Source organism: Procambarus clarkii, chromosome 21 (genome assembly GCF_040958095.1).
Source record: "Procambarus clarkii isolate CNS0578487 chromosome 21, FALCON_Pclarkii_2.0, whole genome shotgun sequence".
NCBI classification, from domain to species: Eukaryota; Metazoa; Arthropoda; class Malacostraca; order Decapoda; family Cambaridae; genus Procambarus; species Procambarus clarkii.
The window spans coordinates 31,582,392-31,599,874 of NC_091170.1; the positions used below are offsets into that span (position 1 = coordinate 31,582,392).

Below are 17,483 nucleotides of genomic sequence, written 5' to 3' on the forward strand. Positions count from 1 at the left end.
AAATAACTCTCCACTTGTGTGAGAATGGGTTTGATGTCTTGTAGTAATCATTTTATCGTGAGGACGGGCTCGTTCAATGTCGCTCACCAGTCACCATATTTTGCAATGGAAATTAATATTTTTGAAAATATACTTGGTATATAATGACAAAGTTAAATCTCTTGTACTGGACATCTTTTTTATAAAGAGAGGTTAAGCGAGTTTAAATTACACTCTTGAAAGATGTAATACAAGGAGAGAGAGAGACGATGTAAATCAACAAATGGACGAAAGACATAAACAAGGTCTTAAATCTTAAAATAATTAAACCAGAATTACACAAATTCCAATTTAAAAGGAATATAGACAAACATTTGTTTGGTAATATCGTTATAAACAAGTGGAATAAATTACCAGATAACATTTCCGAGTCTAAGAATTTAGTAAGTTTTAATAATTATGGATATTGACAAGGATGAAAATGGTTGGTTCTAAACAAGACTTGCCACAAATAAACCTCTAGGCCTACCTCAGTGTTCCTACTTATATTCTTATGAACACAACCAAAGACCTCTCGACGCTGCATGCAATGTTAAATGGGATTCTTGTAATGTTATTTGTCTATTTGTACTCACTGAATTTGTGCGTCCCTTGAGGGGACTTGAAGTAGAGGGGGAGGGGGTAGAAATAGCCTAAGCTACTCTACCCCTTTGAGATGTATTTCTTTCTTATCTCAATAAACATACTTGAACTCGATGTTGCACCTCGTCCCCTGCAACAATTATGGTGGCCAGTTAGGCTTTCATCGGCTGTTAACTCAGAAATAACGTGTATGCTCCAACTCGTACACATCATAATCTGTTTCTTCCTCTCCTCTGTGATAGGATACATAAGCTAATTTTTGTTAGGGGAAAGCGCGAGGCATATATATGCACTAAATCCTTATCCTGGTTAGGATGGGATGATGGGAAGGAATGGTGCTAACACGTGACTAAAAAAAAAAGTCAATGTTATTAATCTAGTTAAATATTTACAGTATTGATTTGGGAGAATGTAGCACTTTCGAAACTGAAACAACATTAATTCGCCCACCTTAATACTGTATAATTTTGAACTTAAGCAGTTCAAATTTATAACCTTGAACTCAATTAATTTTTAATCCAGTGATTTAAAAATTGACAGCTGAAGTCACCTAAGCACAATTTAACACGAAATGAAATGATCGAATTAAGAGCATGTGTGTGTGTGTGTTTCACATTCACTTAAACAATAACGCAGACATGGTATTCATGCCTTGCAACATTTGTGATGAATATTCAGATGTTACTCTGCCACTGCATCTTGCCGTTAGGATTCCACACTTGGATTATGTGGACAGTGGTGGTGGGGGCCATGTATTCACCTAGTTGTATTCACCTAATTGTGCTTGCGGGAGGGTTGAGCTCTGCTCTTTCGGCCCGCCTCTCAACTGTCAATCAACTGTTACTATTTTTTTTAGTAGTGGTGAAATATGGTGATCGTATATGGTGTAGGGGTCACATGGTGTGTAGTAGTGGTGGTTTTATAGTGTGTTTGGGCATGTGGTTACGTCTGATGGTGGTAATATGTTGTCATTGCACAAGAGATGATGACCATGCGGCAACATGGTGAAGGTGGCACTATGAAGTGGTGATGTGTGGCAGTGGCAGTGTGATGGTGTGGTTGAGAAGTGTGGTGGTGCCGTTGACTCTTGTCCTTGGATGGGTGTAAGGTGGGCGGGCGAGGCAGAGGGGGGGAGTATATGCGTGCTTAGTTCCTCAGTTGATCTGAGGTGCTCAAGGTGGAATCACATGGACGTTTCCGGGATTAACACGTCTTCATACATAACAACTTTGAAGCCTAACACTGGTATGTGTATATATATATATATATATATATATATATATATATATATATATATATATATATATATATATATATATATATATATATATATATATATATATATATATATATATATATATATATATATATATATATGTATAATCCCTAACTGAAACAATATATATACCATAAAGCATAACAGTTCACAACCACGTTTACTGGGCGTGGATCCATCGGTTAGCTTTGGTCAATTTAGTGCATTTTCTCTGTTGTGACAACTTGAGAGGACTGGCTGATACATGATTGTTAGACAAAATTCCTGACGAAGTGAGATCAGCACTGGTAAATTGCGCTCCACTGCCGTGGTCTTTGTTCTCAGTTATCTGACGTTTTCGTATTTAGAACGTGTTCATAATTACCATATTTGGCGGGCTTCAGTAAAATGCGCCAGTCAGTAACTATTGCTCATATATTTTATTTACTTATCCACCGCGTTTGTATGAAAACAAACCAGGAATAGCTTTTTGTCAGTAAACTCATACGTTAATTACATTTTCACTGTCCCATGTTGTTGCCGACTTTAAAACCACGCACCACCACTATTTTCAGAACCATCACCTATATTAATTATCCCCCCCAGTCATTATTACAAAACTATTATGGCCAATTACCCCTACCATCACTGCCATTATCACTACACTCGCCATTATTGTTACCAAGATTCCTATTGCAGACGAGGAGTCACAATAACGCGGCTGAAATATGTTGACCAAATCACACTGGAAAGTGAAGGGACGATGACGTTTCGGTCCGTCCTGGACCATTCATTCTCAAGTCGATCCTATTATTTCTACCGCCACCATAATAACACTTCCACCACATTCACTTCCATCACAGTCACTACCATTACCACCACAATCATTATAATTGTCACAATCATTATAATTGTCACAATCATTATAATTGTCACAATCATTATAATTGTCACAATCATTATAATTGTCACAATCATTATAATTGTCACAATCATTATAATTGTCACAATCATTATAATTGTCACAATCATTATAATTGTCACAATCATTATAATTGTCACAATCATTATAATTGTCACAATCATTATAATTGTCACAATCATTATAATTGTGACAATCATTATAATTGTCACAATCATTATAATTGTCACAATCATTATAATTGTCACAATCATTATAATTGTCACAATCATTATAATTGTCACAATCATTAAAGTTATCACCATGATTACTATCATTGCCACAAACACTACCATTACCACACGTAAAAAGAATTTGTTCAGTGTCAGAGTAGTTAACAAATGGAATGTATTAAGCAGTGATATGGTGGAGGCTGACTCCATACACAGCTTCAAATGTAGAGTTGATAGAGCCCAGTAGGCTCCAGAATCTGTACACCAAATAGAGTGTACAATAGTATAGTGTAAATAGTACACCAAATTGTCGCAAATAGAGTGGTAGACGGTTGGAACAAGTTAAGTGAGAAGGTGGTGGAGGCCAAGACCGTCAGTAGTTTCAAAGCGTTATATGACAAAGAGTGCTGGGAAGACGGGACACCACGAGCGTAGCTCTCATCCTGTAACTACACTTAGGTAATTACACTTAGGTAATTACCAGTTGACTGACAGTTGAGAGGCGGGACCAGAGAGCCGAAGCTCAACCCCCCGCAAGCACAACTAGGTGAGTGCAATTGCTGCCACTACCATTATTATTTCAAATTTACCTTTTATTTATTTTATAATTGGGCTTGAAATAGGCACAGTTCTCAAATTTTCAGGTGTTTATGTGATGTCTTTGTGAACTTTTAAGTATTCTAAATACCCTCCCATATTTATCTTAAAAGTAGTTTTATGCAGTGAGGAGGACACATGTCCTGTTCCAGGTGAGTACGACAGGCACACCATAGCCCGTGCTGGTTGGAACTTTTTGTTCCAAGTAGCTGAATCTAAAGCAACAGCTGCAGCAACAGTTGGTAAAAAGTGTTAATCTTGTCATTACCAACTGTATATGCTGTGGGATTATGTCCTACCTGAAATGCAGTGCATACTAGTGGCTTTACAAGAATGTAAACACATCATGCTATGTACTCTCATGTACCCAATGGATCTTCTTGTATATATATATATACAGTAAATAAATATATTATCTGAATGTTTCGATAGCTCCATTATTCCTGTGACCCAGTCTTCGATCAGAATATTTGTGTGCTGTATCTTGAATTTCAATGTTAAATTTAATCTTAAATTACCTGTTTTCAGTGAGCAGGAGAGGGATGCTGGTGTGCCTTAAGAAGGCTCTGACACTGTGGTGGCGAGCTTGCAGAGGTTAGTGGCAAGCAGTGGGACTGCACTGAGCACAGAAGAGAATGGGAAGTGCCTCATCTAAGTTCAAGAAGTATCTTCAACATGGCGATGAATTTGCTGCTATGCAGGTACAATAGTATTAATGGTAAAGCAGTAAAATATTTATCATATATGATGTTCACAAAAATATACCAGTATTTGTCCAAAAGAATTTCAGAGAATATAGATGTTAAAATCAGAGTATTATCAGAGGCGGGGCCATGGGGACGTTGATCGTTGACACCCCGAAATGGAGTCAACATTTCCTCCAGGCACACGAGAGCTTATAGGAAGAGAGCATCATTTGGAGGAGCTTTGAACCTTCAGATGCCAAGTCCTCAGGAACATCTCGAAGAAAGAAATGGGACAATGTGAGGGATGAATCCAGTATGTGTGTGTACTCACCTAGTTGTGTTTGCGGGGGTTGAGCTCTGGCTCTTTGGTCCCGCCTCTCAACCGTCAATCAACAGGTGTACAGATTCATGAGCCTATCGGGCTCTGTCATATCTACACTTGAAACTGTGTATGGAGTCAGCCTCCACCACATCACTTCCTAATGCATTCCATTTGTCAACACACACACACACACACATTTGTGTGTGTGTGAAATGGAAATACAGTATTTGATGAGAGGATGGGTTCTCACCCTGGGATTGTTTGCCATCTTGTGGCAGGTGAATGTATCTAGGCGGTGATTTTATAGTTGCTTGCTTTGGAGCATAGTGGTTCTATGATGTTCTCTAATGGCTAGGCTCCCATTTGCCTTATTTAGAAGGCATGATTCTGGTTCTGGATCCTGATAGGTACTGGGTCATAAGAGTCCTGACACATTCCAGGCTTGGTTGCTTTTAGGTTGTTGTATTGCTGAGCTACTGAGGGTCTTCTTGGAGAAGATATTAATTTTAATTATAGAATTTTCTCAGGATGAAGTAAAAGTTTTAGTTTTTAGATTAGTGAAATTGTTTTTACCTAATTGAGATACACTAAGATTGGTGATTAAATATATAATCTATGATTACTGTAAAATGCAATCGAACATTATCTTGTTGCCATTTATTTATATTACATTCTGCATTTTTTAGGTGTTTCAGAGTTCTCCTGAATTGCGGTCCAATCTTGATCCCAGTGCAAGTTATGGTGAATCTCATGGCCACAATACTCCTTTACACTATGCAGCTAAACATGGGATGAAGCATTTACTGAGGTTTGTTTGATAAAAGTTGATAATATTGTAAATATTTAATTTTTAAAAGTAAATGGGCAAGAATTTCCTTCCATATAGTGGAACCTCGATTCAGTGAATCTTCTGTTGGCACACCCACTTTCCATACCGGATTTACTCACCTTATTCGAAGAACAAGAGTTCGCCGAAGAAGGGGATGTGTGGATTTTCTTGGGATGAGTTCACAGTTGGAGGCAATTCCCTACACGGACATATGTATATAAAGTAGACAACATGGGCGCGCATCACCCACAACGACCCCTAAAGTTGCCAAAGCCTTGCCCACTAAAGCACACTCATTGCCACACCCGCTACACCCAGTACACCAGAGAAACACATACAGTTTGCTTACAGACGTTTTTGTGCTACATTGTTCATTGTGGTATAAAATTATTTGCAATAAAATGCTCTAAATGGAAATACGAATATAAGCAATAACAACCACAATATATATAAGCAATACCAATAACAAAGTATAAAGCGTAATATATTTATAAAAAACTTATACAAAGTGTTTGTACTTACCTACGGAATGATGATGGTAGAACAATAAGTTGAGCATTTGGTGACCTACTCCTCGGAATCCTCACTCGTTGGATCACCATCATCTGATGTCTCTGTCTAAATTATCACTGTTGAAATCACTGTCCCGTTCTTCCCCCTCAACATCTGACTCAATATCAGAGAATGCTTCAACTAAACCTGGGATTTTTGTTGGTGTAAGTCTCAGTGCTAAATTTCTTGTAAAGCATACTTATCTTATCCTCTTTGGTTGATTTCTTCGCTCTTTTCAGCATGGAACTGCTTTGCCCTTGACCATGATCCATCGTGTAACGTATATAAAGTGCTGAAAAGACATGGGAACAAATATAAATGCCGATAATAGCCGAGATTTGTAAAAGTTTGGGATGCGAGCAGGTGGCATGCCGGTCACAGCGAGGTAAGCAAAGGACTAGGCCCACCGCATGGCCTGACGATTCAGGATGCCATGTAGCATATGGAGGAAAGTGGGAAAACAATGGCGCTCATTTTGAAACCACCCAGAAGTTGATCGGATAAAAATGGATTTTTTTTTTACAAATATTTTAATACATGACGTGAGCCATAGTCACTCGCTCAGAATCGGGAGAAAAATGAGTGATGACAGGTGGCGGCAACGGAGTGCGATAGTGTTAGTTAATGTTGTATATAAATACTGAACTGGACATATTTATTTTTGCAAGAACATATTTGTGTTAGTTAATGTTGTATATAAATACTGAACTGGACATATTTATTTTTGCAAGAACATATTTATTCAACAAGGATATGCAGTACAGTAGCTATTGGTTTAAGAGTGCTTTTTCATAGTGCTTTGTTGCAATAATTAATTCATAACTATTTGCTCTCCTGAAGGACATTTCTCTGTGATCTTGGGGGTAATCCAAACAAGAAAAATGCAGATGATGAAAGTTCTGTTCATTGTGTGTGCCGTGTTGGCCAAGCCAAATCACCTTCTGCAGAAGACAGACGTGCTGCATGTGTCATCATGATCCTTCAGTGGCGTGGGCCAGTGCTACAAGATGGTGAGAAGGAAAGGGCACAGTTAAATGCTCAGGATAAGGTAAGAATATTTGCAATACTGAAATTTCAAATTTATTTTATCCTTTTACCTTTTCAAGATGTATGTATGTCATTTTCATTCCATCATTAGCTTGCACTTCTTGTACACTGGGGAGGGGGGGGGGTTGAAAATTGCATAAGCTACTCTATCCCTTTGAGATGTAGTTCTTTCTTATCTCAATAAACATACTTGAACTTGATCTTGTACACTATTTCAAGCTCAAATATTTCTACCTTTGCACTGGCAGCCCAGTGGAATGTAAGCAGTAATTATTCTTATTCAGATTAGGAATGATAAAAAATTAAACAGATGCAAAATTATAAGCAATACGGCCCTAGCTGTCATTGATTATCACAGTTTTCATATTTCTTTGTTTGATAATATCCACTCTCTTACCAAAAGTGTTTTCAAACCAGTCCAAAATATTGTCTGTAAAGCATCGTTTTGTAAAGTGTAGAAAACTAATAGTGAATGCAAGTTATTTTTCATGGCTCTAGGTTTTGCAACCTTCCCCATGACCACACACTTTGTCCTGTGAGACCCATCGGTAGTTGTATAGAGCGTGGCTTGGATTCTTGCTTTGCTCATTTTTCTCCCACGAACACAGCCTAACAGTCAAGATTTTACTTGGTACCGCTCTTCATGAACCAAGTCTCATCAGTATTGTGCACATGCAAAAATGAATTGGAAGTTTTTTGCTCCTGTACCCCTCTTAAGCGAATAAAAAAGAATGCACCCAAAAGTAAAGAAAATTACCCAAACTTATAAATCTACCTCTGTGCTGGTTTTATAAGGTGTACTATTGGTCAAAATTTTATTTAGACCACCTACTTATAACATTTCACAACCACCTGTTGGGGTAAAATGAGGCTATGCCTGAATTGTGTCCATTGTCAGATGTGAATATTAAGCTGTATTGAGAGCTCTAGCACTGAGAATGGTAATTATTTCATCACAACGATGATCAAACTTTGAAGAGCATCTCGGTCATTCTCGGTGCTAGAATTACTAATATAGTTTATTATTCACACCTGATACTATAGACATAATTTGAATACAACGTTGTGTGATGGGTCTCTTAACACACCAACTAACATTATAAGATGCCAGGAGGCCTGAAATTGAAGTATATGTTCTCTCACTGTGGCTGTTAGGGTAATAAATGTTGAACAGCATGTCTCCCATGACTGTTGAGCAATGGTGTTTACTTAAGAAATTAAAACATTAAATGACGTTAACTGTCATTGCTTAGGATAACATCACATGTCGGCTATCATTTTAAAGTTATAAAAAATATTTAATACGAGTTCTGATTAGAATTTGTTTGGTGTGTGGTGAGATAACTTTGATTTAATTTGTTCTTATTGTTTAGTATTTTATACCCAGTAGACTTACATATAGTAATTATATTTGTCATAATTATAGGTGCCATAATATTGTTTATCAAGTTACTTTTATTCTTGTTGCAGAGGGGAAATACTGCACTTCACTATGCATCGTCTTCAGGACTTCGGAAGTGTGTAGAATTGCTCGTGGCTCAGGGAGCTGGACTCTTTATTGAAAACCGTGATAGATTAACACCCTGTGATCTAGCTGTTAGATCAGCACATCATGACGTTGCTACGTACCTGGAGTCTCGCATGGTGTTTGTGAGTCCGACTTCTTTGGAAATTATGGAACTGTGTTTTATTGTTATCCTTAACCTTTGTGATGCTGCACGTTTAATGTGAAATTCTCCCTGTGCGCCCAAAATCAAGTGTTTGCAAAAAAAAATTTTTCTTTGTAAAATGATAAATTTCCTTCCCTGAACATGTACATGTAAAAAAAAATTATCCAATTTCACTTATTTTGGCTTTGGTTTTGTCAAGAATGTGGTGCGTGGCGTCATTACGGGCTAGTCGCCCGTCCACAATAAATGTTTATTGTCGCAATATTACTTGTTCAAAATTCACTAAAATTACAATATGTACAGTTTCACACTATTTATACAGTCACACACTGTATTACACACTCAGTACTTTGAAAGTGAGTGATAATCAAAGAAGCAATCTATGGTACACAGCGCGACTTCGCTCTCGATGCACCACGTACAAACAGATTTTCGCTTCCTGTTTCTTCATTCTGTGTGCTTGCAAATAATGCACTCGCGTACACCCTTGGCTTTAGTACCTGTAAGTGGTATGTAGCCAAGCTTGTGAAGTGTATGGTAGTCATGAAAAAATTATAGGAAAAGATCAGTTTGTAAGGTAGTCTTGAAAAGATCGCCTTGTAAGGTATTCTGGAAGAGATTCGGGTATTCTGGAAGAAATTCAGCTATTCTTGAAAATATTGATGGAAAACACCACCATAGAAGCCGCTAACACCATTCATCTATGCTATTTGTATGAGATGCATCATCACTGAACCCAGAGAACAATTCATCTATAAAAATTGGAGATTAACACTGGTTAGCATGGGTGCTCAGCTACTACTGGATACGCTCGCTGTATCAACCTCATCGGTGCTGTATCACTTTCATCCGACCCTTATGTTTGATCCTTATTGTGCCTAGAATCATCAATATCATGACCCTTCTGGTTTCCAAACAATATGGTCTGAATTTCACCGACAGAGAGCAGTCTTTCAACACCGCGTCGGACAGGTGTTCGGGAGCCAGGGGCATGTGCGCCACCACCCATGGTTGCTCACTCGCAACTAAGCCAGCCAGCAGCCCTAGGGCATTCTGGGATTTTTTCCAAGATGGCTACCTCTCACTGGAGGTCCCAAGTGTCCATTTCGTATCCAACCTACCGCGTACGCATTTGGAATGTGTACGAAATATTAAAAAGGTGTTTTCTCGCTTCACACAATTTCCAATGGACTGAGTTTTCTCAGCCAGCACAGTCTAGTGGTTAATGCTCTGTAATTTTGTTTTATATTGAATATATATTTTTTTTATACTGAATGTATCATTTTTTTATACTGAATATATACAGACATTCTCTGATAGATATAGATTTAGAGCAAATTTTTTCCAAATACAGGTACAGTATTAGATTGGTTCTTTTAATGCTCATGGAAGTATTACTGTGATAGAAGTTTTCCTTCTCCATCAGTGTTCCTTTTCTTTGGCTGAACTCGCACAGCCGTGGTAGTGGTGGTCCACATAATTTTCTCCACCTCCATGTTACCCTTGCAGTGAACACAGCACTGTTCTTGTTTTTTAAATTATACTTCATGTCATAATTCATATTTTGCTGCTATTTTCCTTGTACTTTTACCAGCATGTACTTGCTGAGTAGCCTTCAGCCCCTTATGTTTCGGAGTAGAAACACCTGGAAACTGCTTCATTTATTTTACAGCAAACAGTCATATTGAAATATGAAAGTACCTGAGTAGGAGAATTGAGGCAGATTGAAGTTGGTGAGACAGATTTAGACTTTCTTGCTAATGGGCAATTTGTTTTTATTAATGGTAGCTTGGTATAAACCAAATAATTATTATTGCAAGTAGTAAAATACTGTGCTGCAAATTACTTGACTCAAAAAGCAGAGAATGTGAACTAAGATGTTGCACAGACCTTACTGTACAACAACTGGTAAATTTGTAAAACTTTTGGGTGTCTTAACAAATGGTTAAGTATTTTTGTGGGGTGAGGTTATTTCAGTTTTATGACCAGTACATCATGTATAATGCAATAGGGTACAATCACTAAAAGTATATAAATGAAAGCAATATAGTCCTTCTGACTTTTCCTACGTGGATGACATTTGGATGAGGAATTAAGTAGACTGCTGTAAAATTCACACGATTGACAGAATCTATTTTAGTGGTTTACTCTGTAAAGGTAAACCAGACAAGAGACATTTGCTAGGAAGAATGTATGGAGAACTTTATATTTATTTTGGTAGAATCTTGATTGTTATTATTCCACTTTTTATTTTTGATGGCTTTACTCGGCATACACTTTAGTTACAAGCCACCTTTAACTGCTTACCACAGCTTCCCAGCCTCTTTGGGTCAGGATTCTGGGACCTACTCTCAGTAGGCTGTGAGATGGTCACAGATGCATGGTGTGTAAGATTTGGCTCTGGTGCCTAAGGTCTGAGGAGCTACCAGATGCTATTTTGTCTGTAGGATAATGCCTCCCTACCCCATAAAAGGAAGAGTGGGGGGTTAAGACAGTGTGTGTATATACTAGTATTGCATAAATACCACGTGACGTGCATATAAGCCTTTTTAGTACTTTTTAGTACAGGAGTGTAGACTGTCTTGTAATTTAGTAGAGCAGAGAAAATTATTAAAAGAATTATAGTTTATTGAAAGACTTTTAGTATAATTTTGTACAGCTGTATTACCAATATCTTGTTTGGCTGCGAACCCATGCAACATATTGGTACTAACTTACAAGATGGGAATTCAATCCATGCTTTTTAAACTAGAGTTGTTACATGCATTTGGAAAGAAATAGACAAGTTATGAAAGATTTTGAAGTTATTAATATATGTGTGTAATTTAATCTTACTCTTCATAACCATTAAGACATGAAAATTCTTTCTTGGCAGTGTGTATTGAGTACTTTTACAGTGTTGTATGACAATCTCCTTCAGATATTATGATGGAATACTAATGAATAAATAAATACTAAATTTAGCGTATATGAAAATATTGTGTTAAAGTTCAGTGTCGTGGTAAAGATGATAAAAGTTGATACCTTGTAAAGAATGAAGAAAGCCTAACTTGTAGGCTTGCCTGTTATGAAATAGAAATAAAAAGTAGTTGGAACTTGATTTACAAAAACAGTAAATTAAAACTCAATAAATGTTAGCGAGTAATGCTAATTTAAGAGCCTAAGTTTGAATATAAGTATTTTTAACTTTGTTATAAATAATCTTGATATAATTTTTGTCCTTGTATAGGCTGACAGTAGCGACGGTGTTAATGAGGGAGAACTGGTGGGCAATGAGGTTGAGACGGAGTGTGACAATGAAGTATATTCTGGTCTGCGGGCACAAGACTTGCAGGAAGCAAAAGACCAATTACTCGTTGAAACAGCAGATATGCTGCATATTCCTCTCTTTACTGCCGAAGCACTACTCAGGGATAATGGTGAGTCAGATTTGGTTTTAGAAATGATGACCATTGTTTATATAACATTTTGGCCTTGATTATTTAAAGCCCTGTTATCAGAGCTGAAAATAATAAAAGTATTGTGCTTCCATGATGCACATCCAGTATATTAGTGGTTTTGAATGTAAGTACGTCCTCAAAAATCTGGATCACATAGTTTAGGAGGCAACAGATGGCAGTGTTTACTAGTGCTGGTCACCAGGTTTAAAGGCCAGAGGACAGGTTCTAAATTATATTATTTGTAATTTTTTTTTTTTTTAGTAGATTATTGTGGGGAATGAGGATTGTTTCATTCGGCAATCAAAGTCGATTATTCCAGTAAAAAGGTTAAAAGTACAGCATAGTAAAAGCAGTTGGAAGTATTTCTTTACCAAATCGAATGGCTGACAATAAATTTTCCGAAAAGACGACACACAGCATAATAACTGAAAGTTTCAAAATATATATGAAAAATAAAATATATAGGACACCTTGAGGATGGCTCTTCTCTTGTAAACACAAATAAATTGTGTACCATTGGTACTATGTTCTAAAGCTACTGAAAAGTATATAAATATTTATTATAAAGATGTGCAAAGGAAGATGAGACATTTCATGCTAGAGCCCTTATCTAATGAATCACAAACAAGTAACCAATACTCAACCTATAAATTATGTGAAAAGATGCTAAACTGAGACAAAGAAAGAGATCTAGGGAAGGTTGTGGACAGTAAACTATCACCAGTGAATCACATCAAAGGTCTTGTGAGAGGAGCCTATGCAAATATCAAAATTACTTTTAAATTTATGGATGGGGGAAGTGGTACAGAAACTGTTCACAGGATTTATGAGGACAAAATTAGAACATACAATTGTGTGCTGTCCATATCTTCAAGAAGCACATCAGTAAACTGGAAAAGGTGCAAAGGCATGCTAAAATGGCTTAAAGAACTGAAAAACAGGAATTACGAAGAGGGGCTAGAAGCATTAAATATGCCAAAACTAAAAGATTAAAGAAAAAGAGGCGATATGATCACCACTTACAAAATAGTGACAGGAGTTGACCAAATTGACAAAGAGGAATTCCTGGAACTGACAACTTCAAGAACAAGAGGTTCAAGATTCAAGATTCTATACTCAAGCTAAGGAAACAAAGTTGCCAAGAAAATATTAGAAAGTTTTCTTTTACAAACATTTGTGGTAGAGTGGTAGACGTTTTGAACAAGTGAAGTGAGAAAGTGGGGGAGGCCAAAACCGTCAGAAGTTTCAAATGTTATATGACAGAGTGCTGGGAAGATGGGACGCTACACATGTAGCTCTCATTCTTGAACTACACCTAAGTAATTACACAATGGATTAAATTCCAAGAAAGGGTAATGCATGCCAATACCAATAACATTTTTATTACTATTTATGACAAAATTCACAAAAGATTGTAGGTCACCAAAAGCATAACTCTTATTTATTTTATTTTATTTTATTTATCAATACTCATACAAAAAAGGTATGATATTGTGTTAGTGCAGATTTTGGTGGTTAAATGGCATATTACTGCAGAGCTATTAATATGCATAGTAATCTTCCAGTAGTTATAATTAGGAACTGTAATTACAGTAGATACAAACTTATTAATTATTGTACTGCATTGAAATGATTTGGATTTCATGTAGAAATGTTTGGATTCTACTTTCCATTTTTTCTCAGAATGGTCTAAGGCATTGCTCTTGGAGAAATGGATGACAAATGCTGTCCAGTGCTGTGAAGTGGCAGGCATAGCCCCTCCAGCATCTGCACTCCAGCTAGTTGCTCCTACTCCTCCAATGGTTACTTCGACCCTGTCTAACAGTGTTATCACGCCTCCACCTCCACACATTCCAGGGAAAAGCATAGCTGATGAGGTGGAAGTAGAGGGACAAAACCTGGTAAATCTGCTTGTTATTTTTGTTTGGTACCTGAATAATATGCAATATATATACTCGTTATCATAGACATTGCTACTGTTTACTACTACAATAAGTTTGAAGGCAACCACAAGGAAAGCTATTATATAAATAAAGAATTTAATATATACAAAATAGTGCTATACCTTCTATTATATATACAGTATAAAGAGTTTGTTTATGTTACATTTATAAGCCCAGATATTTGCAGTCAAATAGCTTGTAGAAAACGTATACAAGAGGGATTGTAAGATGTAGATGGCATTTATAGACTTGTAAAATGCATATTTTAAATATATACAAAATGACATGATACATAATAGTAAATTCACTTAATTTGTTAAAAAGTTTTAATCAATGTACAATAATTTGCACTTTGAGTAGGTGGATCAAGGGTGATGCTAACTCAGCCACATCCTGACGCTTGGCCTCGGTGATATATCGCTTGGATGAGTAATCCTCACTTAATCAAACACGTGTGTTCCACAGACATTGTTTATAATGAACACAATTTGTTTGGATCATCCAGGAATTTGAGTGCAGTTCTTTAGAGTGAGGATCTACTGTCCATGCATACATACATTATGTGTGCACATATACATACACAGGTGATGCAATCAAAATAGTAACAGGAATTGACAAAATTGACAAAGAGGAATTCTTGAAACCTGGAACTTCAAGAACAAGAGGACATTGATTCAAGCTAAGGAAAGAAAGGTGCCCACAAAAAATTGAAATTTTTCTTTTGCAAACAGAGTTGTAAATGGATGGAACAAGTTAAGTGAGAAGGCAGTGGATGCCAAAAACATAAGCAGTTTAAAAGTGTCTTAGGACAAAGAGTACTGGGAAAACAGGACACCACGAGCATAGTTCTCATTCTGTAACTACACTTAAGTAATTACACATACATACATAAATACATTCATACAGTATATATAAATATATAATTTATTTAAACTTTGTATGGTTTATAAAGCTATAATAAAGTAATGATGCTTCACTAAATCATTTTCAGTGTGAGATTTGCTATGGAGAGATGAGAGCATGGGAACTTGGAGAACATGGTGGCACAAGTTGCCAACATCAGTTTTGTGCCACATGCTGGGAAAGTTACCTTACTCTCAAAATACAGGAGGGCGGCGCACATCACATCCTCTGCCCTGCCGTCCGTTGTAATATCCTAGTGGATGTAGATTTTATTGAAAAGATGGTTAGTCCAGAGATAGCAAGAAAGTACTTGCAGTTTGATATTCAAGTGAGTATTTTTGTTTTGACTATTATATTTTTTTTAGCTAACAAAGAAAATAAATCAATAAATGAATAAATAAATAAATGAAAAGGGGAGGTGCATTCCTGTCTCGTGCATACATGTCATGACTCCTGAATTTTGAAATTAGGGAGCAAATGTTGGTATTAATTTTTGAGATCTGTTTGCATATAATTTTAATTATAATTTTTATTTTCCAGGCATTTGTTGAGAGAAACAAGACAATCAAATGGTGCCCACTTCCAGGATGTGGCAGGGCAGTTAAATTTCCAGAAGCTGAGCTTGAAACACAGCCTTTTTATTTTCCAAACACTAAGCCTCCACCAAAAACATCTCATGCTGTTGACTGTGGCAATGGACATTTTTTTTGTTGGTGAGGATATTTGATTATTCATATTTATATACACATTATCATTCCCTTGTCTCCCACTTTCATGGAATGGGAAGAGAAACCTGGAGAAAAAAGCGAGAAACATGGCGATTCTCATTCGGTACCTTTGGGCTTTTTCTCGTCGACAGTATGAGGTGGCCTTGTGCTGCTCTCCTGAATGGTACTCTGAACTCTGCCAAGTCTTCTCTATCTTATTTCTTCTGCCCTTCTTTATCTGGCTTTTTGTGAACAAGCAGCTTATGCCCAACACTATTTCAAATACTGTAGTGCCATTCTGGCAGAGTCACCTCAGCGCAACATGGGCATGACCTCTCAAGTTCTCCATTCTTTAAACTTGGTCGTGTTTTTTCAACATACATCCTTTCCATCGGCAGTTGAAAGTCATCTGAGCTTTTGATAATGTTACTTATCAGGGTCTACTCATTATTCAGTGTTTCTTACAACTTTGTTTCTTATTACCCCTAATACTGGCCAACATTGCATGATAAGCAATGTTGGCCAGTGCCAACCTGAAGAACCCAAGAGAATGTCTCGCCCAACGTAGAACACTGAATCGTACTCAAGATAACTGTACACAACAACGTCAAGCACAAAGGCAGACGAACCTATCATAACAGCCCACTCAAAAAGAAAACCAAGAGATTTCTGAGTGAGGAATGCTTGTCTGCAAGCTGCCTGGACCATTTCCAGACAAGCGCGCGCACACACACACACATCCTAACATATGTGTACATCAACAAATCCTCCTAAAATTATAGTATTGTACATATAGTGACTATTTGGTCAAACATACAAAAAGGATTGTTGCGACCAACAATGTTCATGTTCTGTATGATTAATTTTGAGGGCTTGAAAAAACCCATGTAACAAACTTAAATATTCCTAAGCCTAGTATAGCACATATATATATGATAATATGCCTAGGATAGCATATATTATATATATATATATATATATAAAGGCCTAAGAGTGCATATATTAGACCTATGATAGGTCTAGGTTATTTATTTACTAGGCCTAGGAAAGCACATAATAATCCTAGGATTGCTTACTTATACCTTGGACAGATTAAGTTAGATCAGGTTCTTTAGTTACTTTTACATTTTTTTTATTTTGCCTTTTGGGCTAATTCAGTAGTACAAAAATGTGAACTCTTTGGGGTCCAACAATACATTATTGGAGGAAGGCTGACATTAGAATTATGCAGTTTGTTTTTAACCACTCAATATCCTGTTATTTTTGGACATAATTATTGTGTTACTTGGTTATTTTATAGGAGTTGTATATATTTCCTGAATCAATTTCAGATTTAAAAGTATTAATAGTATATTGTACAAATAAATCAGTTAGATGGTGAGTAAGTAAATGTTTGTAAAGTATGCATATCTTTCCAGGGAGTGCTTAGGTGAGGCACATTCTCCCTCTGGATGTGAACAGTGGGTTGAGTGGCAGAGCAAAGTGGCAGAAATCAAACCCGAAGAACTCCGTATAAGTTCGGGTGAAACAGAAGATGCTGCTAATTTTCTTTGGCTTGTGACAAACTCAAAGCCATGCCCCAATTGCAAAAGTCCAATTCAGAAAAATGAAGGGTGTAATCACATGAAGTGCTCAAAGGTATGTTTCTAGTAAATCTCATGACAAGAGATTGCACTTCACTCAAAAGTAATCACGAATGTATATCTTTTCTGAACTAATGCTCCTCTCTATCTCCATTCAGTAAGTGGCTTATAGAGACACATTCTTCTTGGCAGGC

At 36.8% G+C, this 17,483-nt stretch overlaps 1 protein-coding gene across 2 annotated transcripts in view; it reads left to right on the plus strand.

The window, feature by feature from the left end:
• Window positions 1-17,483, plus strand: part of LOC123760651 (ankyrin repeat and IBR domain-containing protein 1) — an 85,103-nt gene that overhangs the window by 20,455 nt on the left and 47,165 nt on the right. For both annotated transcript variants that reach the window (XM_045746410.2, XM_045746411.2), the window contains exons 2-10: window positions 4,136-4,308; window positions 5,302-5,423; window positions 6,837-7,044; window positions 8,514-8,693; window positions 11,943-12,132; window positions 13,837-14,054; window positions 15,088-15,327; window positions 15,540-15,712; window positions 17,125-17,344. In XM_045746410.2, the coding sequence (XP_045602366.1) occupies window positions 4,243-4,308; window positions 5,302-5,423; window positions 6,837-7,044; window positions 8,514-8,693; window positions 11,943-12,132; window positions 13,837-14,054; window positions 15,088-15,327; window positions 15,540-15,712; window positions 17,125-17,344 (1,617 nt within the window). In that variant the 5' untranslated portion in view covers window positions 4,136-4,242. The remainder of the gene's footprint in view (window positions 1-4,135; window positions 4,309-5,301; window positions 5,424-6,836; window positions 7,045-8,513; window positions 8,694-11,942; window positions 12,133-13,836; window positions 14,055-15,087; window positions 15,328-15,539; window positions 15,713-17,124; window positions 17,345-17,483) is intronic.